Source organism: Cebidichthys violaceus, unplaced genomic scaffold (genome assembly GCF_023349555.1).
Source record: "Cebidichthys violaceus isolate CVI_PGR_0920_01 unplaced genomic scaffold, fCebVio1.0.p SCAF_192, whole genome shotgun sequence".
NCBI lineage: Eukaryota > Metazoa > Chordata > Actinopteri > Perciformes > Stichaeidae > Cebidichthys > Cebidichthys violaceus.
Window position 1 is genome coordinate 45,885 of NW_027176364.1, and position 23,145 is coordinate 69,029.

Here is a 23,145-nt window from a genome sequence, read left to right on the forward strand (position 1 = left end):
TTTAGAGTAAAATAAACGACGCCTGGTTTTAAAAAACAAAACAAAATGGCAGCGGCCAAAATGCCAAACTCAAGGCTTCAAAGACGCACAATCACCGGCGCAAACAAACTTCTGTGATCATGGCACATTAAATATGAACTAAAACATGCCTGTTCAGAATGGGCTGAATGCTTGGCCTGTCGTGTTGTTACAAACAATTTCACACTCAACACTGAGCTTCATGGGTACTGAGTGATACACCTGCCATGACATAGTGACATCAGTCATGGCTACTCAGAGACACCAGTAAAATACACTGTTGTTCATGAGAAGAAATCCCAGGAGCAGACTTCACCATTAGTCAATGTAGGCAACTGCCTGTGGCCCCTACTAAAAGGGCCCCAAACAGCTACAGATATAATAAGATGTTTAGATATGAAAACTATTGAATTGTTACTATTCTAAGTCATTGCACTCGAAGTACTTAAAAAAAAAAAAAGCAACTCAACTGTATACTTCTACTTTAGAGGAAACATTCTACTTATACATTTACTCAACAGAAGGGTGTTTGCGGTTATGTTTCAGATTCAGACGTAACTCATAAAATATTACAATTATAATATGATGAATTATTATTCATAAACTATCCAGCGTCACAGCATTGAAAGCACCACCTTGAACCGACGTCAAGTCAACTTTAGCAGGACTTTTACTGTGGGGTATAGATAATAATAATTATTAGCAGTTAATAGTTTTACTTCAGAATCATTTTTTTGGAGTAGCCTTCTTCTTCCACCACCGCCAAAACCAACATTCCCAGTTAGAGAAAGAGTCAAAAGTAAAGCTAGGCGGCGTTTGCCTCCCATATAAGCTCACTTGAAAGGGACTAAAAGGAGCCTGAAATGTGAATGACGGTTATGAACAAATAGAAACGCCATAATTAGAGATCCCCATTGCCGAGGCTTTTGTAGTGACTGTGGTTTTTGTGACTGGTTGTCAGGGAGACTGTAAAGCCTGACGTAAGGGAGCGGTCCGACCCACTGCAGGGCCCACTGCAGCGAAGAGATCGCCTGATCCAAGAGAAACAGCTGGTGGAGGTAAATTCAGCTCACATTATGTAATTAAAGCCTACAAAGGTAATTTCTGCCACTTTGGGTCACGTGCGAGTGTAATATAATACTGGCAAATGCAAAAACGTAAATGTCGCAAACAAAACCTGCGCAGGAGGAGATAGAAGAGCTGCAGCGGAGGCTGACGGAGCTGAAGGACCGCAGCCGATGCCTGGAGCAGCAGATCCAGCGGGAGGAGCAGCAGGTGGAGGCCGAGGAGCTGGAGGGCTCCGTGCTGAGGAGCTGCTCCGTGGCCCAGCTCCGCGACATGAGCCGGACCCTGCAGGACCTCGTCACCTCTGAAAACCGCGCGCAGATCTCCGTCTCTCCTTCGCCCTCGCTGCTCAGGTGGGCGTCACATGTGTGCAGAATATTGTGTCCCATCGCACGACAAGTGTACCATCTGAAAAAAAAGAGTGGTACAGTCGTTAAATTTGGGGAATTTTACTGATGTCATTTTTACGTGAGCAGGTGCATATAAAGACATCTTTGCACATATTTATGGCTTTTTGCTGTCCAGAAGGTGTATGTGCCTCTGAGAAAAACGTGCAAATGTATTTGGAAAAATGTAAATGACAAATTGTGCCTTGGGAGTGTTCTGTGAAGAAACATCTTCACACATTATACATTTGCATTTTACACGTTATTGTGATGTTTTTTTTCCCCCTATTGGTGAGGGGAGTCGGACTTTGATTGGTTGAGGGTGAACGTTGCCGAACGCCATGACTGAAAATCATAGTTATTTTGACAGTAAATGGCAGAAAACTCTTCTTATCGTGCAGTGAGTAGTTCTCACAGTTCCTGCAGTGCTGTCAGTCACCAGGTGGGGCTGCTAGAGCGCTGTGAGAGGGAGTGACACTACAACACTCATCAGTCCATGAATGTTTTCCCTGTATCAAGTCACGTATTCTCTTATCATTAAATGAGCTCGTTTAGAGGACGACATGTTGGAGCAGATTCTCTATTGCACAAAATCTTTGCCTCCCAGCTTCGTTCGTCCTCCGACAGACAAAGTGGCGCTTTGCATAAATCTTGTAGCGAGCGGTCTTGTCTTGTACCAAGAAAGTACAACCGAGTCAGAAGCACACCGTCATGTTTTCAACCCGATTAACATCTCATGTAATAGAAGAGCTTCGACAGTGCAGATATCGTATTTTCACGTACAACAAAATAGCCAAAAGTGTGGAGGATGAACGCACTCCTAGTGAGTCGCTTTGAACAAAAGCAGCAGCCAAACGAATGTAACGTAATGCAATACTTGTGCAAAACTTCGCGAGGAATGATTTGTTTATCTTCAGGTTCAGAGAGGACGCATCAAGCAGCCTCAACTACCTCTTCTTTATTCCTCGAATCCCCCTGTGCCCTCAATCCTCTTCTCCCACACCTGCTTGAACCTGCTTTGAATTTTAATGGTTTTCCTCAGATGCAAATGATTACTTTGCATCGTATCCTCTGAAGTTAACAGCTTGCGACAGAGCGCCGTGGAAAGCCTCTCTGTCTTGCCACTCATTAGAAAGACATGTAAATTGTACTTATCGCCTTCTCGGTGGCGTGACCCTCCATCACGGGCATAATTTGATATCTGACGTATTCTCACCCCGACTGGAACGCATTTATTCTCGCTACTGATTGAAATTGCGACCTCAGATTGGATGTTCAGCCGCACATGTCCAGGTGGTGTGCTTTGGGTCATCAGGAAGATTGTGTGGCTTGCGGTTTCCTTCCCCAAATAACACAGGACATTTCTTTCTCCCATCAAGATTTATTTCCTTACTGGAATAAAGAAATACTGAAGCTGCATCCCTAAAATAAAAAGAAAGGGTGCAGTAATACTGATAACATTTTACCCTGACTTCCCCTGAACATCAGCTGGAATAGCATGAAAGGGGCTTACTGATCTTTGTGATATGAGACGATTGGGACCATCTCAAGGTGACTGTGTTGTGCATAATGGATTTTATGCTCATTTTGTTTTCGTCTAATAATTGATTTATATCGCTGTCACTGAATGATGTGACCTTGTCCTGTTTGCGTGTTCACATACAGTCACAGTAATACATCACACTGACATTACCCTCGATATAGGAAATTATCATTCAGACAGTTAAGTCAAAATGTAAAAATAACAATGGAAGCAAACTAAATAATCTAGTTCAGTTTGAAAATGTTAATAATCATATCACAGCTCAGCTGCTTTTCTTACTTGCTTTCAAGATATAAACAACTGCCACTAGTATCACAATCTTTAGTCTTTGAATGGATTTTACAACACGGTGTTGTGTGTTAAGTAGTGAGCTTCTGAGGTGCTGGAGGACATATTTTGGTAGCAGCTTCCTTCCGTTTCCAGCCTTTATGCTAAGCTAAGCTTACTGGCAGCTGCTTTAGCTTCATAGTTAACGGCTATATAGCGAGATGAGATATTTATCCAACGCTCAGCAAATAAAGGCATTTCCCAAAATATTAAACTGTTCTTTTAATGGATTCGTTGAAAGTCCGAAAATTATTGATTTGACATAAGTGATTAATTGTTTGTAAAAACTATTTAAGCAAAAATGACTAAAATCACTGGTTAGAGTTTTGGTTCCAAATGTGAAATAAAATGCTTATGCTTTCATGTTTGCACACTATCAGTCTAATTCAACTTTCCTAGGCAGTGTGTAAACCTCTCATTCTGGTTGTGGGTAAGTTTTGCTGCGGATGCAAGAACCAGTGGATGATTAGAGCCGACTGTTTTGCTCTTATCGATTGGACCAGGTCTTTTAAGACATTCCTTCATAAGAGTTATAAACGATTCAGTCACTCTCTTGATAGTTGAAAAACCACTCTGTGTTTAGCAGCCAGATGAGTAGATTAGAGTAAACTTTTAACCCCGTCATTGATATCTATTGATGTCACTCGAAGCACCCAAAAGAAAGAAATGACTTCTAGTACTGCACTGTAACGTGTTTACTTCCTTTTTTTTCTTTTTTTTTTTGCAGACTCCAGGAGCAGGAGCGGGCATTGAATCTGTCCATCAAGGAAGCCACTGCTAAAGTAAGCCCCTGTTCCTCTGACCCATTTAGCCCAAAACAGCTCAGCCTGCCCACAGCATGCCAGCAATGACTGAATGTGTGTGAATATCTAATGAGTAGTAAGTCAAGCTGGAGAGCATGTCCTGTGGGCCTGTGTCAATGTATTAAATATGCACACCAAATGTCAGTGTCTGTATTCACGTGCTTATTATCATTTGACCAGGCAGTGAACTGTCCATAAGATTAATTAAAAACTGCTCTTTAAAAATCCTCCGTAAAATAATACAACAGTATTTCTGATGAGAAATAAGCAACTGCATTGGTACTTTAGTTAGTGATTTCATTGTAGTGGTTTTTCATTTTGCTTTTCAGCAGCCCTTGGACAGATAGAACACATACATCTATGAATGTGAAACATCTGTTGGACTAGCATGGCTTTGTTGCCTTTTCTAAGCGTGTCAGACTGTCAGTGGTGTATTCCTGTGTGTGTGTGTGTGTGTATGGCTTTGCATGTTTCCCCCTTTGTATGTGATGCGTCTCTGGAGTTCCCTTTCGCTTCTCAGGGGTTTGCTTTCCCCTCTCACTGATCTCTGTGCATAGATCTCTGCAGCTGAAAAAAAGCCAGAAGCAGCAGAAATCCGTAAGAAGTGGTGGTTTAAGGAAAGAGGGAGACAGGCAGTGAAAAGACCTCTTTGCTCTTACTGTGTTCTTTAGAAAGCCATCGTCGAATGGCTGGTCGACACTTCAATTGCACCTCAAAGGAATATGTGGGCTTTCCACGGGGACACACTTTTACCTCAATCACAAGATTGTCCATTGTTAAGTTGAAATGAAAAAGTTTTGTTCCTAAATGAGTTAGCCACCATGTGGAAAATGGCACACCTGCTGTGACAAAATGATTGCCGGCATGAAAGTAACTTTCACTTTCTCTATTGACTTTTCCGAGATTGACGAACGGCCTGATGTTTTGAAATTAAATCACCGATGTCAAAAAAATTCTACAATTTGAAAAGGCACTCTAGAGCAGTTTCCAGTTCATGTAATGCGTGAAATAAAATTATGCAAGCCTGTTTTCTGTATTTCTGTGGGAAGAGAACTCCCGGGAGATGTTCTGCCTCAGAAATATCAACCTATTTGACAGCCTTTTCAAAGTGTTGCATAAAAACGCGTCAGATTCAAGAAGAAAATACATCAGAAAATCCGGCTCCACGTCCCTTTGAGTGGTTAAGAATAGTTCCTCAAAAGAAGGAGACGCATCGTGGGTATTGTATCCGGCTGTTACTCAAAGTGAACACACTGGAAAGAAGAGAGGTTTAAAGGGCAGATGAGGGGCCAGACAGGCAGTATCTGAAGCCATCAACTCCTCTGTGGATACAGCAGAGCTAAGGCGCTGCCTCCCCATCAGGCCCGTGACATTCAGGGCCTTTTTCCTCCCTGACATTCTAATGGCATCTTTTATGGAGATTTCATATTTCCCTGTCCGTCCATGTGAAAGGAGACGCATTCTCTTTTCTCTTCTAAAGGTTATAGACGAGCTAACAGATCGGCGTTGATGCTCGGCTGTGTATTCAAAGCGGGGCGAGCACAGAGGGACGGAAATGAATCTGTAAGGCCTTGTAAGAATGAGTGTCAGAAAGAGAATGAAAGCGGAATTGGAAATGAGCTCTGCATCCTGTGGGATCCATGTGTCTGCAAAGGTTTTGTTAGTTACCCCCCCCCTCGCTCTCCTCCTCAGCCTCTTCTTGTCCTTCTTTTCCTCAGGTGGTCATGAGTCAGAGGCTCGGCAGCAGCCTGAGGAGGAAAGTCAGCGAGACTGAAACTCAGCTTTTGGCGCTGCATGAAGCCAAACTGGCAGCCATCTCGGGTAACTCTCCGCTACAACCACACCCCAGTTCTTCCCTTCCCCACATCTCACGTCTTCCATTTACCTCATTTGCTTGGATCGCCCACCATTTGCCTCACCTAATTATGCTATTAATGATGGAGGCGCTCATTAATGGGCGGTGTAGGCCTTAATGTCTTCCTGTGGCGCACCGGTGCAGGTAATGACTTCGGCAGTGCCAAGGAGCTGAGGGCCGAGATGAAGGCGGTGTACCTGGAGCGCGACCGGCTGGATGCTCTGGCCAAGAGGCTGCACAGCCTCAGCTCGGGGAGCAGCCAGGAGCTGGGCCGGATGAAGGAGCAGCGGCAGCAGCTCAGGGAGGAGCTGGAGCAGAGGGAGGCGCAGCACGGTGAGTCTACGACAACAAAAGGAGAGACCATACGATCCCTTCTCTTGGCTCATTCAAATATGGAAGAACTTTATTTATCTTTATGACTTTTCTATTTCTTCTCACCGGGGAGCAGTAATGCAGACAGAAATGAGCGGTGGGCTGTGGAGTATTTCAACTTGCCAACTTTCTAGCCATTTATGGGGCAATCGATTATTGATCTTCGCCCCCTTCAAACCTGCATTAGCAGGTTCTTTCGGCCACCCGTGGGCATTTTAAACAAGCTGTAAACAAAACACAACAAGTCCAAAACTGATTCTACTTTTAGCTCTGTTTTTGATCAGCTGAGGAAAAAAAAATATGAAACTAGAAAAGGTGCACTCAGTTAAGTGCAGATCTCCACCAGATGTGTCTGCAATGACCACAGCTGTATTGTGTAAATGAATAGATCTCACAATTGGGATAACTCTCCATCTACACTCTAATGGGCTGTAAGGCATCGTAAAATGTACTTAATTCAAACTCGAAAACAAGCGGCAATGTATGCAGGACATCAGCTCAACTTGTCGTGTTAGTCGTTGGCTGAGTTGCTGACAGGTACAACAGTGTGTGTACTGGTAGTTTCGGTAGCTGTTAAACTGTTATCCCCCCCCCCCACTGTGGGGACTCACTAGCTGCCTCGCTCACGGACACACGCACACACGATCGATCGCATGACCCTCCTGGCGGGCACGGTAAAATAAATGCGCCATTAGCAAAACAAACACACGACAAACGGTTTCTTGCCCACTGCGACTGGAGAGACTGGAAAGCGGTTGTTGTATTTCTGAAAGGTGCCTCTCACTGTCTTTGAATACACCTTTTAACCATCAATTCCAATGTGCATCATGAGAGCATTTTTTGGAAGCGAAGTCCTCTCTTGATGTCGCTCCACGCTGGGAGGACATCAATGGACGACGACTTTTCTCCCAAATGAAGGGGAAGTGATCTGCTGTCAGCGGGGAGTCGGCATCAAATGAGTTACCAGCAGGACTGGCAGTTGTTGAGAGGAAGGGGAGGGGTGGTGTGTGTGTGTGTGTGTGTGTGTGTGTGTGTGTGTGTGTGTGTGTGTGTGTGTGTGTGTGTGTGCAGGGGAAATGAGCTTTAGATTGTGCGAAGTAGCCAATTACCTCCAAGCTACTCAGTGCAGACATGATGTATCAGCGCTCGCACACTCTCCAACTAGAGGAGATCTGAAATGCTGCTTAAAGAAAGGGCTCACTTTTTTTAGAGGAGGGGTTGGGTAGATTGGTTTGGCCTCCTGGCACTGGCGGAGACATAAATGGACTTTGACAGCACCACCTGCAGTGCTACTTTCTCAACTCCATCAGTCACAGAGGGATTTCTAAAGATAAAAAAAAAAGGTCACTTTGCTCTCTGAGGCGCTGAGACGTGAACGCAGAGAGCAAAGGGGAAGTGACGAGGCCAGAACGGGGAGTGAAAGACCAGAGACCGGAGCCCTGGATCAGGCTCCTGCTGCAACCCCAAGGTGTGCAATCAGCCATTTAGCAAACACGCTGTTGTCTAGATCATTCAGGCCTGTGGCTGCAGAGTCACCATTTGTGACGACCCATTGTCTTGTCTTGAATGCACCCTCTGCTGGCACTAGGGGGCAGCCTTTCATTGTTGCAGTCAGGCAGAGTTGAATCAAGTTTTTATGGAGGTGTTTTTGCTCACATTAAAAGGTCTATGATTTTATATATTGTACGAGGAACCAAATCCTTTTACTTGCAAATTACGTTTCTTTTCACCTTTGTGCATGAAACTCAGTCACCTGTCTGACTTCTGTTGATGAAATACACTCCTGAACACCTTGACTTGCTAAACAGCCGGGGACCACATTAATCTCTCCCCCGACAGCCACCAAAGACACGTTCAAGTTCACCTCGGTATCCTAAATACGCAGCGTGCCTCACACAGAATAACGCAGCTCCCAGGGACATCGAGGCTGGGAAACCGGCGGCATGCGAACGCTCGAGCTGAACAAAGGAACGGGGAATCAGGTGGGAAACTCGTCACAAATGTGGGAAGAGACGGCAAGTTAATGATCGCTTGTGCGGCTTGCTCAAACGCTCAAGTGGGCGCACGCAATATGGCATCAGGCGCAATCTCACAATGCGTTGCTGACACCAAGCAAAGGGCTCATTAAACTGTCATCCTATTTGGTAATAAGGGGCTGGCGCGTGCTATCTGGAAACTGATAGCCCACAAACAGCACATTAGCATTTCTTCAGCTGGGGGGGGGGTTAGAAATTATAGTGTGCTTCAAGTCAAGATGGCCGTTCTTTTGGTTTCTGAGGCATTTCAAGCACATCCTTATCGACACTAGTGTCATCTTATAACAATAAAAGTCTTCTTGAAAAGGCCTATTGTCATGGCATGAGCTCTAAAGCAGCCCATAGATAAATGGACCAGATCCATGCACATGCATTCACTTAAACTCCACAGCTTCAGCTTGTTGAGCGTCTCCGCCCAGCGTACTGTGTGGTGTGTTTTTTTTTTTTTTTTTTGGCCTGGGAGCCATTACGTCCCTAATTGCCATTGGCGCGGGTGCTGATGAATACCAAACCCATTATAGCCGGAGGTTTGATTCCCTGCTGAGAGTATAATTTTGCCCCCAAGAGAGATCTGGAGTGAGACTAAATTTACAAATAAATAATTGAAGAGCTGAATAACATGAGTAAATGACCCCCAAGGGTGAGGACATTCAAACAGGGAGCCGGTGTCAGAGTGTGTTCCTCTTGAAGTATTCTGTCAATGCTTATTTAATGCTACTGTTAGTAGCCAGGTGGTGCGTTCTCCACATGGCTCCACTAGGACACATTTAATTAGTATTTTTGTTGTTTGTCGTCTTTTAGCTGCATCTCCACCATCTCTTCTTTCTTTATCCCGCTCCAGTGTCACCTGCAGTGCTTTATGGTCCTTAGTAGGATTTGGGAGCCCATTCAGGCCAAAACTCGACCGTGCATACCGGTCCAGCACCTGAAGTGTACATCAAAACACTGTCTCTCTGTGTTATTAAACAAATGCAATTTCCTCTTAATGGAGTGCCAATAGTAAAGGCGAGGACATACATGATTTATTCATGACCCTGTCTCTTTCAGGGTGCTTCTGTCGAGAACATGATGGAACAGACGACAGCTCTTCTCCTAAAGAGTGTCTGAATGATTGAGAGCGGTGTAGTGGTTAAGTGGACCCGGGAGAATGTTTCCTGGTTTTTGTCTCTGAAGTTTTGGCAGTATTCATTTATTTTCCCTGTGATTCAGTGGAGGAATCGCTCCATTGTGAGTTTCATAGCGTCAGAATTACTACAATAGCTCCCACGACCATTTCCGTTCCATACGACATAAAAAGGAGGATGAGTTTCATAATGTTGGTAACAAAGTAAAGCGGTCTGTTTTTAGCCAAGCTAGCAGCATGTCAGTCCACCGCTTTGGTCCAGAATGAAATAGCTTAACGACTGCTGAATGGATTATCATTTGACTTTCCATGTAGTGCCATCACTTGGTGGTCAAATGCTTTGGTTTATGACCAAGTAGCTGCAAAATTAATGACACTCCCATCCCCCTCAGCTGTACTTTGTGTTTTAGTGCTAATTACTAATGTTAGCATGCTAACACACTAAACTAAGATGGTAAACGTGGTGAACATTAATCCTGCTGTTCTCGTATGCTGACGTTAGCGTTTGGCTTAAAGCACCACTCTGTGTCTGAGTACAGCCGCACAGAGCAGCTAGCAGGGCTAGTTTAGGCAAATCTTCAGCGGAGAGAGGCGACAAATTCAGAAATGTTTTTGTGGAAAATGTATTAGCCCAGTGCTAATGGAGGTTCTCAAAGGATGCAGAGGAAATAATAAGATGCCAGTTTAATGGAGCAGGTGAGCTGTTGAGATAGTATTTTAGAGCTTTTATGGCTGCGCATTTTGAGAGAGTTCCTCTTTCTTGGGCGTTTTAGTGCTTCCCAGATTCAGTCATCAGAAACTATTTTTTATTTTCCAGCCCACAGCAAAGTAAGTTTAGAGTCTCCTCTGAGCAAACCCAATTTACTGAGTTTGACTTGAGTTATATTGGCAGTGAGCATGTCTAACATTTTAATCAGAGTAATTCAGTAGCCAAAACCCAAGCATAGGTTTTATACACACAGACACTTTTTAGTCAAATGATTCCTTTTCTTTGTGCCTTTGCGCATAGCCCCACAAAACGTTACGCCATGCCAGCTGCAATCTGTGCGCTGCTATGCTTTGTGATCCCACAGCCTTAAAGCATCGTGGGTTATTGAGTGTCTGTCTGAGATATCAGCCTGTCCCTCTTCCTTCATCAGCTGTGCCGCTTGGCTGCCGTTGCGTTCACATACACCCATGCAATGCGAGTGTCTGCATATGCTGACTATGTGTTTGTGTTACCTGCAGTGCCGCTGCACTCAAACAGCCCGAGCCGAGCTTAAACACATTAATCACAGTCGGTGCCTTCAACTCAATTACAAAGACACACAATTTCTCCTCCGCCTTATTATGCGCAGGCTTCTATGACACGCACATCGGCGGTGCCGCGTTAGCACGGAGCCGCCTCTCGTTTGTTTGACGGCGCGAAGGCCTCACAGATGTTGGTGGCTTTTATTTTTACGAGGCAATGAAGAAAGGACTGCATTATTCACTTTCAATTAGAGAGCTGTTCAGATGCTCATAATGCAGCAGCAAACGGAACCACCTTGCCATCGTTAACTTCCGCAGGCTCATTAAAGCCCATAACTTTGTCATCGAGAATTGTGCATCACTGTGTGATGTGTCTGCTCCATTTGCTTTGTCTGTCTGCTCATTCTAATCATTTTTTGAATCAACTTTACATCTATTTAGCTGAAGTAACGGGTATTTTGACCTATATCAAGCAAGTTTTTTCTCTTTCTCCTAACCCCCAGTAACACTTCTCATCATCTTTCAATAGTGTCTCTGTTCTGTTTGTGTTATGAATGAATGGCCTCTTCGATTTTGGCCGAGGTCCTTGGCAGCAATCACTGATGTTTAGCGCCCGCTGAGATCACTGGTGTTAGAGGGGATGCTGAGCTCATGAATTTTTCCAGTGCCGGCTCTGTGATCGCTTTTGTGAGGTTCCTTCGACACCAAATATACTGCCGCATGTGTTAGGGACTAACAGACTGGCTCTCTTCTTCATGGGCTTTTTAGTGCCGATTTTATTCGCATGGCCTGCCAATGACAGCAGCCTCCTGCAGACTTACAGGAAGTGGCAATATCACCCAGTGCTCTGGTTCCACTCAGCGCAGGAGGAGGCTCTGCTGCTTGATATCTTGTCCCATTCTATAAAGAAAAGATTATTTTCATCTGTCACGCCCGAAGAGGCTCACTAGTTTTTGCCACCGGTTGGCATGGCGACAGGATGGCACACCGCCTCTCGGCATTAGCATGGAAATAAACACTAAGTTAACAGTTAATACACTCATGTCATATCCCCCGTCTTCATCTGCCTTTTTTGTATTGACTGTTTCTCCTCCTCACAGTGTATTGTTTCTAAATCTGGCTCTTGCTCTCGTTCCAGCCGTAGCCTACTTAGTCATCTCACATCTGTACATGCCCTGTGCCATCCCAAGTCAGGCCTAATGCCCCCATGTATTATTCAATGGCTATCTCCTTGCACGCTGCCTAACGGACCCGGCATGAATGGAAGTTGACATGGGAGACTCCGTCAGGTGGGATAGGACCTCGCATAGCAATTAGAGGGGTGGTAAGTGAGCTGTCTGGTCCATGTACACCAGATATGCCTACCAGATATGTGATAGCCACGCCAGCGGCCTCCCTCTTCTCTCTGATTGAGCAGAGGTGTGTGTGTGTGTGTGTGTGTGTGTGTGTGTGTGTGTGTGTGTGTGTGTGTGTCACAGCCACTTAGTCTGAGACTTCTGCCTTTCCTCCCTGCTGTGCCAGCCCCCAGCTTGTCTCGTCTTGGAGCTGATGCTGTCTAATAACCACTATCAAGACAATGATACAAATTATATTTCAAACCTCAGAGTGATTCAGAACAGCCAATTAGGTAACTTTCTCTCTGTGTGAGCAAGCTAAGTGGCAATACAATACAGTAGCTTCCAACCATTGTTACCTTTTTCTTTTTTCCTTAAAATGAAACTGTCTACTTGGGACTTCATCATGTTTTTTAATGTACTCTGTTATTGTCTCCATTCGGCATTTTGGGAAATAAGTTTATTTGCTTTTTTGCCAAGAGCTGCCACATTATCGGCTCCGACAGCAACGTCACAGCCACAAAGGCACACATGTCTCTGGTGTGAGAGTTCTTCAACGCGAGTGAAGAAGACATAAAGCTTGCAATTTGTCACAACTGCAAGTTCAAAATAAGCCGTGGAGGAACAACCTCAAAAACAACTAACTTAATCAGACACGTATTACAATATAATTCATTCCCATGCATGCTGTTCAGAGTCATCACAGTGACCGGCTCATATGCTGACACTGCAGAGTCCTGCTTATAACGGAGCTCACAGCTAACTTAAACGCAGGTTGCATTGACTTGCATTATGATGCATTCAAGCGCTTCTCACTAAAACTGAGCATTGGGCGAAGGTAAATTATAACACTATTAAGATGTGTTCAAATGTCATCTTGTAAAATGTAGATTCTGGCGAGAAACTTGAATAAATATAGTTGTTTGAAGGAGATGTTTTCACATTAATATAAAACCGATATCAGAGAAGGAATTATGACCAGTTTAACTTCCTAACACTAGCTCTGAGCAACTTATAAGACGGCATTTAAACTATTAATGCCAATCTAAATAAAAATACAATTATTTATTTCATTTTCATTTGAATTGCCTTTTTTTATTGAAGTAAATAACCAGTGAAGCTGACAATAACAAAATAAAGGTTTAGGCAGTCTGAAATCGGAAAATTGCAGTCAGTGCATCTCTAGTGCCGACATCACCAGAGTGTGGGAAAGCACGGAATCTGGTTTAGTGAGCCGTACAGATGCTGGATGGACAGATCCATGAGTGGGGAGGAGGAGGGTTGTATTGAACATTATAGCTTGTGTGTGCACATATATATAGGGTGCAATTTGATATAAGTGCATCCTATTGTGTTCAAAGACCTGCTGCTGCTGGGGGGGGGGGGGGGGGGGGGGCATATTCTCATGTTTCATACATGAGCTCATTAGCGGCGCTCAGCTTGCCCTCCTCTCCATCCTGACTAACACTCAGCCAGCCTGCGTCTGCCTCCTCAGGCACAGCTCGCTGCTGGCAGAAGGGCACGGGAAGCAACGTAAGCCATCCATCCAACTTCATGCCCCTCGGAAAGGCTGGCACCGTATGTGGACCTATCCATGCCACGTTAGAATCCCCTTTAATCCTCAGGCCGTCTCCACTATGATCCCCTCTTAGAGCGGCGAGAATCATCTTTCCTCTACTGTGAGTTTGTCTTAAGAGAGAGCCGGCTGGGCCTTTGTGTTGAACTGTACTGTTGCAGTTTCTCAGGCCATCGCCAGCTGTGATGACTGCTACCATGTGTGTGTGTGTGTGTATATATATATATATATATATATATATATATATATATATATATATATATATATATATATATATATATATATATATATATAGAGCTTTATATATTGTAGCTAATGATAAGTAAGCATTAACTGTAAAAGCTGTGATTTGTTGCTAGGATACCCCATCATGGCTGATAAAAGTAGCAAATGAAGTGCAGGTAACAGGCTGTTCTCTCTGCTTTTCTCTCCATATAGAAAGCCGGCTCAAAGAGAACACTACCAAGTACATCAAGACATTGGAGGACAGATTGCACAGGTAAGAGTGCTTTGTGCCGCCGCTCTCTTTTTAGTACAGAAATGAGGAAGACTCAATAAGGAGTAAAAAAAACAAAAACAGAGAGACATAAAAAGAGCAACAGCCTCCAAGGAATTTCCTCTCACCTTTGTCGTCCTCTAAGCAGAGCACCGTCTCCCAAATACATCACCTCACCCGCCTCATCACGCACTCACACCTTTTTCTCATGCCGCTGGCTCCCAGAGCCCCGTTCTCACATTTCTCTCCATCTCTCACCTGCGCAATTTGTCTTCCTCTTCCTTCACATCCTCACATATTATCTATAAGCTTTAGTTTTCACCTGTACATCAGCTCAGTTGCCACATTTACCCTCCTCTGTATAAACCATGTCAGACAAAATAGCTTTTCCTGTCTGTTCTGTCGTCTCTATCTGCGTCTCCGAGGTAAATAACGGAGGACAGGTCTGTTGCGTTGACGGTGGCCGCCCAGCCCGCCTGACAGTTGCACAACAGGACTGTGATGTGCCGAGTGGCTGACTCTCTTCCGAGCAGAGGGTGTGGAACCCATACAAGTGCCGACATCTTACGCGTGTTTATGCTTCCTTATGGAGATCAGAGCTGTTTAGCTCGTCTCCATCGACACAGGCAGCACCGAGCAGCTGCAGTGCGATCGGCATCTTCTTCTGCAGCCTTTTGGAACCGCTCATGTTTTACAGAAGGATGAATAGAGCTGGTAAAGTTTTCGTGTGCACCATATGAGCTGTGCTTTCTACTTTCTACTCGCTTCAAAGGAAGGAAGGTTAGGCCACCGCGGCCTACTTTGTGTCTGCTTGACCCATGTCTTTGTGTGTGGAGTGTGAGAGCTTTTACTTGTTGCTTCCTTAGAGAGGGAGGGTCAACTCTTTGGACGGACACCAGGAGTCACGTCACACACGGCACGGCTGTTTGTTGTGGAGGGATTCGGCTCTGCCTGGTCAAGGAGCAACATGGCTGCGATCTCGGTGCCCAGCGGGGGAGCAAGGCTCGGGAACTTTTCTGTCAATAGGGCAGATGGCCGCTTTGTGTGTATTTCTTTAGAGTGCTTTGAGAGTACCTGTCTGTGTTATGTATCCAGTGTGAAAAAACAACAACCTGGCAATACTAGCTGGCTAACTGGCATAGGAATGTGACAGGGCAATTTAAAAAATATGCAGCCTATATATACACAGTATAAACTGTAATAACACACCAAGACATAGCAGGCCTCCAACATAGAAACTGCACAAAAGTTATCGCCTGAATCCTACAATTCCCATAATGCAACTCAAAATCCACACCTATAACTATAAAAAATATCTATTGAATTGAAAAATGTATTCTCCCTTGAGGTGAACTTTTGAGATTTTGAATCCAGAAAGCCTCTTTCAGTTTAATTTCAGTCCCAGACTACCAATATCAATAAAACAATAATACATAATTGAATGCTTGGCCTCCAGAAAAGTCTGGCTACTGAGTGCTTTATATCTGCCCTTTTAATAGAGCTCTTATACTTTGTGATCCTATACTTGATTATATAGCTCACATGCATCTAATCACCATTGAAATAAATAAAAAAAAATCACATTAGAGGACACCTATTGGGTATTGGGTACCGTAAACTAATTTCCCTGCTCATCACATTCTATATTAATTTATTGGCCCACCAGCTTTGGATCGGCTTCCATAACCAGAGGCGGTCCAGATCAAATCACAAGGGCAGCTTTGCCTTCAGGCGAGGACCAGTAGCTTCCTCCAGCTCCGGTTTGGCACAGTGACACATATTCAGCTTGATTGAATGGGCAATTGTCCCCACATGAGCATATACACACACACATACACACTTAGATACACACATGCATCCTTCCTCCACTGTAAATTTCATCAGTCAGCTCTAATGTACATTACTGTTGATGGAGTGCAGTGGTGATGGGAGGAGGAGGAGGAGGAGGAGGAGGAGGAGGAGGAGAGAGGCAGATTAGTACTGGTGAGATGTCTGGTCTCCGTGGAGACGGGAGGTGTTGAAAAAACCAATTATCTCTTCCTTGCTAAAGACTAGAACAGGATGTTAGAGCAGCGCAGATGCTGTAAGTGTGTCACCAGAACAAAAAAACATTTTTTATTCAGATTAGCAGCAGTGCACAGTTGTTTAATACATTATGTAGATGTTTCATTAGGAAATGCCTCTTGAATATTTCCCACATTAATGCCGTTCTTCTGTTAAGATTTGGATGTCGTTTATCATGCTTAATGGCTACAATGCAACTGGTGTAGAAGTCATTAAAATACTAAGACAAGACATGTCTCAGCAGACAAGACAAGCGAGGACTTGCCAAAAGTCAAAGCAGGGGGTGAAAGAAAAACCCTCAATCATTACTGTTAATGGACACAATCCTCAACGTATACGACAAATGTAAAGTGTTTGTAACAAAGGGACCTTGGTTGTCTGTAAAAAAAAACCTCCCCAGACATCAAGCCAGCCACCTTACAAACCGTTCAGTTCACCATCACACCTCGTCCCCTTGTATTTCACCATATTATTAGCACCTCTCCTCATGCTGGTGTTATTTGAGATGTTGCTGCATGATTAAGGTGAAAACATTACCGTCTCCTATTTGCTTTTTTCTAATGAGTGAATTCCCACTGCGTTGATGGCTTTTGGGGGATCCTAAATATCAGAAGCGCTGACATGAGACTACAGCATTCATTTTGTTTTGTTCAGGAGAATAATTTCTCGGGGAAATGGCTGATCGTTTTGATAGCTTAAAAACTCCAGCTGTGACTGTAGATAGGGGCTGTTTTTCACAGTCATTGGTATTCATGTGTGAGACCCGAGGATGCGGCTGAGCATATGAACCTGATGCTGCGTAGAGTTCAGAAATTTGGCCAGACAGTGTGTGAGCCCGCTTTGTGCATTTTCACTCTGTGGAGGTCTAACTGAACTTGCTGGTCCCAGCTGGACCAGACCGGCCGCTCCTTCCTTCAACAGTTATTTTTATAATCCTTACTGCGTCTATGTGCACGAAATGCCTGGAGGAGAAAGAGCAGTCCTGTCAGTCAGCAGTCCCACAGGAAGAGGGGGGGGGGCTGAGAGACTGTAGAGGGAGTGTGCCTGTCTGTCTCTCCTTCTTATTACGGGGCCATCAGCGGAGCAGCTCACCCACACCCTGCCACTGTCAGATGGCAGGCCGAGTGGCCGCCACCAATTAACCCCCGGGGCGAAAGGACTTCATACCGACGGGCACCAGGAGGCCGCCATCACAGGGGTGCTTAGGAGCGGACTTGTTGTCTGCATCCTCACTACACAGAACTCTCGTGCCAGTAACTTGTAATGAATTGCGGTCTCACTTTGACGAGAAGCGTTTGTGAGGGATGAGGCCGGCTTTGACATTTTTGGGAGGAATTGTACAAAAGCTGAATCCTTCACAGAGAATGATTTATGGGTTTGTGTGCAAGTTAACACGTGTGCCCACCCAAATCTGTGTGTGCGTGTGTCCCTCTCCACTTCAGAAGAGACAAATAACAATGGCACGGCTCACTGGGTGCGTCCCCACTAAAGCGGCATTCAGAAGCGGCGTCGTCGAGTAGCGAATTGGCGAGGGCAGGGGGGCTGGGCAGAGCAATTTTTCTATTGTCTGGGTGCCAAATGAAGGTTAGAGAACGTCGGAGAGGCGTGCGTTGGCAGGGTACAGAGGTTGGCAGCCTTTTCAGGCAGGAGATGGGCTGGAAAACAAGTGGCATTCAATTTTTTTTTCAGGGGGCCTCATCACGGAGAGAGAGCGGAGGGAACAGAGGGAGAGATTAAAGAATATTGTCTGGGTGCATTTTGCCTTTGAGTTTGTTTACGTATGATGGCGAATGAGCAATTTCTCACATCTTAACTGAGCAGCAAGGAGGCACTCTAGTAAAAATGCTGAATATATTATAGTGCTTGTATGTAAATAAATTTGTGCTTAGGGTATGAAATGTTTGTTACCATCACTTACTGTAGGTATAAAACCCACATCTTTGTCCTTTAGTTAGTTTTTTTTCCCTGGAAACAAGGATGTTGTTATTAAAAACAGAAAAATATGTACGCTCTTTATTGTGGATCTTTGTGCGTTTCTTAAACCATAGGAAAAAGGTAGAATTTCTGACACGATCAATGGATTTGGTTCCTAAAATGTCACCTGGGAGCACAATTATTTGGAAATGATTTGTTTGCTAAAGGTCACTGAAAGAATAAGAGGAATAAATATCAATATTTGAAAAAAGGTCAGAGGTCTCAAATGTAGGCCGGTGGAGGAGCATTTCATTTGGAGGAAACATTTTTTGGAAAGCCTAAAAAGACAATTCAGTACCAACACTCTCACATCCTGAGATACACACATCTGTCAGGTACCATGAAGTGCCTGGAGTAACTCTTTACCAGCTTGTCAGTTACCTGCTTCCACACAGTGACCAGCTTAACCTAAATAATGCTACGATGAACAGAGAACTCCGCCGGTCAGTGGCCGCGGTGCTCATTTTCTGAATGATACGTTCAGTCAGCTGCTTTTATTCTTCTCCTCTGTTTTTAACGCTGGGACCTCGAGTCTGGGACGTTACAAGGGTCAGGGGCGAGGGCGAGTGAAAACAGGATGACGGATGGGAACTCACTGAGTAGATAAACAAAAAGCAATCTCCTTGTCCTCCCCCTGAACTCCTGCTCGGTGACCCCAGCAGAGATGAACACAACCAGGCTCTGTCTTCTGTCTCTGCTGCAGCTCTTTGAAGAAAAGGGCAGCGCACGAGGAGGCCATTCGCTCTCATTACATTTTGTCAATGGAATTACGAGCTTTGAATGATTCAAACCCCCCCCCTTCCTCCCCCTCCTCATTCTTTTGTCAGTGCTCTATTATAGAGATGTTATTAAAGATGTCCTTTATGACTACTGTGCTCAGTTATCCTCAGTCGTGACATGCATACTGTACCTCAGTATTTTTGTTCTTTTTCTGTGTTGTACTGACATTAGTGTCGCCATGACGTCTACATTCTTTCACAACATACTATATGTTTAGCATCTTATTGCCTCATGAATGTGAATCAGTACCGCTCTCTGTTTGCCTAGTTTAGCAATAAAAGTGGGAGCAAATATGCGGATCGAGAGCAGAAGCAGGCGAGAAGCAGCTGCTTGTCTCTTGAGTGAAACAAACACACCTATCAACACCTCTAAAAGGTCTCGAATGAACATGTTACATGTGTTGCTTCAGTTGCTGCCTGTTCGGGTCTCCTTTATAGCCGTTGTGCACGCAAAAGTTGTGATCAATAAAAGTTGACGGGAGAATGCGTGCCTGAAACTCTGATCCATGCCGACGAACATTATAGAGATGGGAAATTTGCGACACAGATGGTGAGGTGGTGAATTGAAGCCAGATTGCAGAATGATGCTTCTCACACGTTTAATAGAAAATAATGAAAAAAAAAAACGTATCATACATTACATTTCGATCCACTTTGTTATAAACATTCAAACCAGCAGTGTTAATGAGCCATAACTATTCTATAAGCACCTTTCAATTGTAAAAACAAAGTCAAATCTCAATATTACATCTGGAGTGCACCGAATATGATGAACTTAACACCATCGGGTGTAGAAATCCAAGATAACATCAAAAAGCATTAAAGGATTTCAGAATAGAGCAACAATAGTTTTCAAAAATCTTCCATTGATCTTTGTGCTAAGCTAAGCTAATCGTCTCCCATCTCCTGCGTTGCATTGTCTCCTGCAGAATCGTGTTGTGCCATGTTTCTTTTCCTAATGTTTCACGTTGTATCATGTTTTATATCAGACCGTGTATCTTGTACTGCATTGTATGGTACAACATACTGGTCTGTTGGTCTCTACAGCTGTGGCTGTCCGGGCTTGGAGCGGATCTGGGAAGCCGACCTGGAGGCGTGCCACCTGTTCTTGCGAGGCCCCCAGTTGCGGATCCCCAGCTGCAGCGGAGGAGACATCGAAGACCCCCCCGCCGCAGCAGTTTATCCTCCAGCCCGGCCGTGCACCAAAGAAGAAGAAGATTGCGCCATGCTGACTGCGTTAGGCGGGCGCTGGTGTCCCGAGGCCAACTTGCAGAACTCAGAGTTCACAAAGGTAATGCAGCAATGTCTTGTGTTATTCACAAACATCTGTGCTTTCACACCGCACTGCGTGACGTGTGATGTGTGCACTGCAAACAGACGTTTAGAGTATCTTGAATATAAAAGATGCCCTTTTGAGGCTGTCCATCCCTCATGTCTTACACATTTCTGCACATCTTTGCTGCTGAAAGGTCAAATGAGAACAGTCTATTTTAAGATTTGCTTCTTTTTTTATCTCTTTTTTTCCCCCGTGAAACGTGAACTCGTATGAAGTGTGCCTGCTCGGTCAGTCTTGCCACCTGACTGGAGAGGACTTTTTTTTTTTTTTTAGTTCAGACTGTTCTCAGAATATAAAAGTCTGTCGGCTTCAGCCAGATGAGCAGCAGTCCATTAGCACCTTTGCTCGAAGGTATTTTCAAATGAGGAAAACGTGGGAGAAGGAGAGCCAACCGTTTGGAAATATTTTAGCTTCCTTCAAGAGTTTCATTTTACAGAGTGCAGATTTAAGAGCCTCTTTCTGCCCAATCACGTGCGTTTAGTGGGACTGTGTGTGTGTGTGTGTGTGTGTGTGTGTGTGTGTGTGTGTGTGTGTGTGTGTGTGTGTGTGTGTGTGTGTGTGCCGGTTTATCCCACAGTGAGTTGAGGTCCACTGCCTCAGGGCAGAGTCCAACTCATTCTCTCCTCACACTCCTCCGCCCACGCAGTCTGACAGACTTGTCTGAGATAGGAACAAAGCCAACATTAACAAAAAATAAAAAAAAGCACATTTACCCGAGACTATATTTTGTTAGCTTGGCTCACAGACTCATTTATACCATGTTTGCCATTTTTAAACAGTAGTTGAATTTCAAATGTATGGATTTACTGGACTGTGGCCATAAGCAAATATTTGTCAATGATTTTAAATGATGCTAGTTGGCAGAATTCCCACTTGCATGTATCAAAACTGGAAGCTGTGGATTTGTATTCATATTTAATTATTCTACTGTTGAACCCTCTTAACCTTCTCTCACGGTTGCGCTCTGTGCAGCCATGAATATCAACTTTGCATTGATGCCCTGCCTGACCGCATTTTGCAAACTGCATGGATCTATTTTCTGCTTTCCCTTTGTTTCTCTCTGCTTTTCTTGCTCCTCCCAAAGCCCGGCCCCTCCTAACATTTCTCAGAGAACTAAAAGGTGAGACAGCCAACCATTTCTCTCTTTTGTCTCCGTCCTGTGCACTCTATTTTCTGCATCCTGAAAGCTAGAAACACTTGAGCTCAATGGAGCAGAAATGTAATGAAATCAAGTGGCTCCAGAAATACATTTAGTCTGTTTTAGATGAATCCTTGAATATTTGTTCATATATATTAGTGCTGTTCAATTTAGAAATTTATTTTGGAAATGAGTATCAACTTTGCTTTGAATAGGATACAAAATACAATAAAACGAACCTGTGATGTTCATGGACAGAGATGCAAAAGCACATCTAATGCTCTTTTCAACATTTAACATGAATGACAACATATTGATGCCCCAACTAACCCTCTAACATGTTTAACATTAGAAAAAGCACCTTGAAATCTCTCATCAAAGAGAAAAGATGGATAGCAGCACATTAAGTGGACGCTTTTTGTCCCTCAGCTCTGGCCTTTTCTTTGGGGATGCAAACACTACAGAACAAATAGAAGAACTCTTGATGATATAATACTATTCTAGCCATTTAGTATCTTGCAGCATACTTTACTTTCCTGAATTTTCAAGGACCCCCATATCAAAAGGCTTTGTATCTGAAGGCAACAGACAATGGAGGAGTATTTTTATCAGCTGGATGCCAGAAAACCTTTTCAGTCCGTAGCTAGAAAACTGCATGTGACAGATTATATGTTGCTGCAAGATGGATGTAAATGAAGAAAGCAAAGAAAAAAATCCAGTGTGTGTGACTAAAAAGATGTAGCGTTTAAACTATCTAATCTCAGATACTGTATGAAGAGCTGTGTTCACTGGAGAGCATGACGTTACGTGTTCCATAATTTTTGATTAAAAAAACTTTAGCTGATTAGTATTTGTTGTTACTCTGCCTTCTTATGTACTTACCCTAAAGCCACAAACAATGTGTTAGCCTCCAATAGGTACAGTAATAATTACCCCCATCCTTAGTGAGGAATGTACAACTACACACTTTGAATACTAACAAAGGAAACCTGCAGTACAGATGAGCCAGTTAATCTATTTCCTCCTTGTCAGTTTTGGTGATGAATAATTACAACCTCTTCTCATTATGATGATGCTGCACACATACAGTACACAGCCAACATAATTGCATTTTCAATAATTCATGAGCAGGTTTATGACCGTGTGGCCTCAACAAAATGTTTCCCTTTTGTTGCAGAAATTGGAGGAGTTTTTGTTCTGCATGGAGGAGAATCACCCAGAGGTTGGTAACGCTAACACCGTCACTGTATGGAGGAATGTTTTCAGTGTAATTAAAGTGTCAGTTGCAGTGACACGGGGCTTACTAGGACGCAGAGGAATCCATCAGTTGACCGTAACCCAAACGTGACCTTCGCCGCCTTCCCGACTGTCCGATCAATACTGATCTACATGGGAAGCGTCGGTTGGTGTCGCTGACTGTCTGAGTTTGCACAGAGACCTTTATTTATACAGAGGAGGGTTTTGCTGAGCATGTATTCTCCTTTCAGCGCCTCCCTGCTTTAAATTCATACATTTATATTCATTCACACCTGGCAGCCAAATGGGGAAAAAAAATAGTACCTGTACTTTTTTTAAGAGTGTCCCATGAAGGATTTTAAACCAGAGCACACTGAAGTGATCTCTTGGTCTGAAGACAGATAAGTCTCCAGGGGTAAGAATAAGGTCAAAATACAAGAGCAAAGTTGTACGG

At 44.0% G+C, this 23,145-nt stretch overlaps 1 protein-coding gene across 3 annotated transcripts in view; it reads left to right on the top strand.

The window, feature by feature from the left end:
• Positions 1–23,145, top strand: part of disc1 (DISC1 scaffold protein) — a 42,516-nt gene that overhangs the window by 10,161 nt on the left and 9,210 nt on the right. Inside the window, exons 5-13 of one of the 3 annotated variants that reach the window (XR_011103384.1) lie at positions 980–1,076; positions 1,204–1,436; positions 4,067–4,121; positions 5,861–5,963; positions 6,142–6,330; positions 14,107–14,167; positions 20,029–20,272; positions 21,402–21,437; positions 22,633–22,677. Coding sequence is in view for 2 of the 3 variants with exons in the window: in XM_068713967.1 (XP_068570068.1) it covers positions 980–1,076; positions 1,204–1,436; positions 4,067–4,121; positions 5,861–5,963; positions 6,142–6,330; positions 14,107–14,167; positions 20,029–20,272; positions 22,633–22,677 (1,027 nt within the window). In the remaining variant the exon portion in view is untranslated. The other 2 variants (XM_068713967.1, XM_068713968.1) reach the window with 2 other exon arrangements.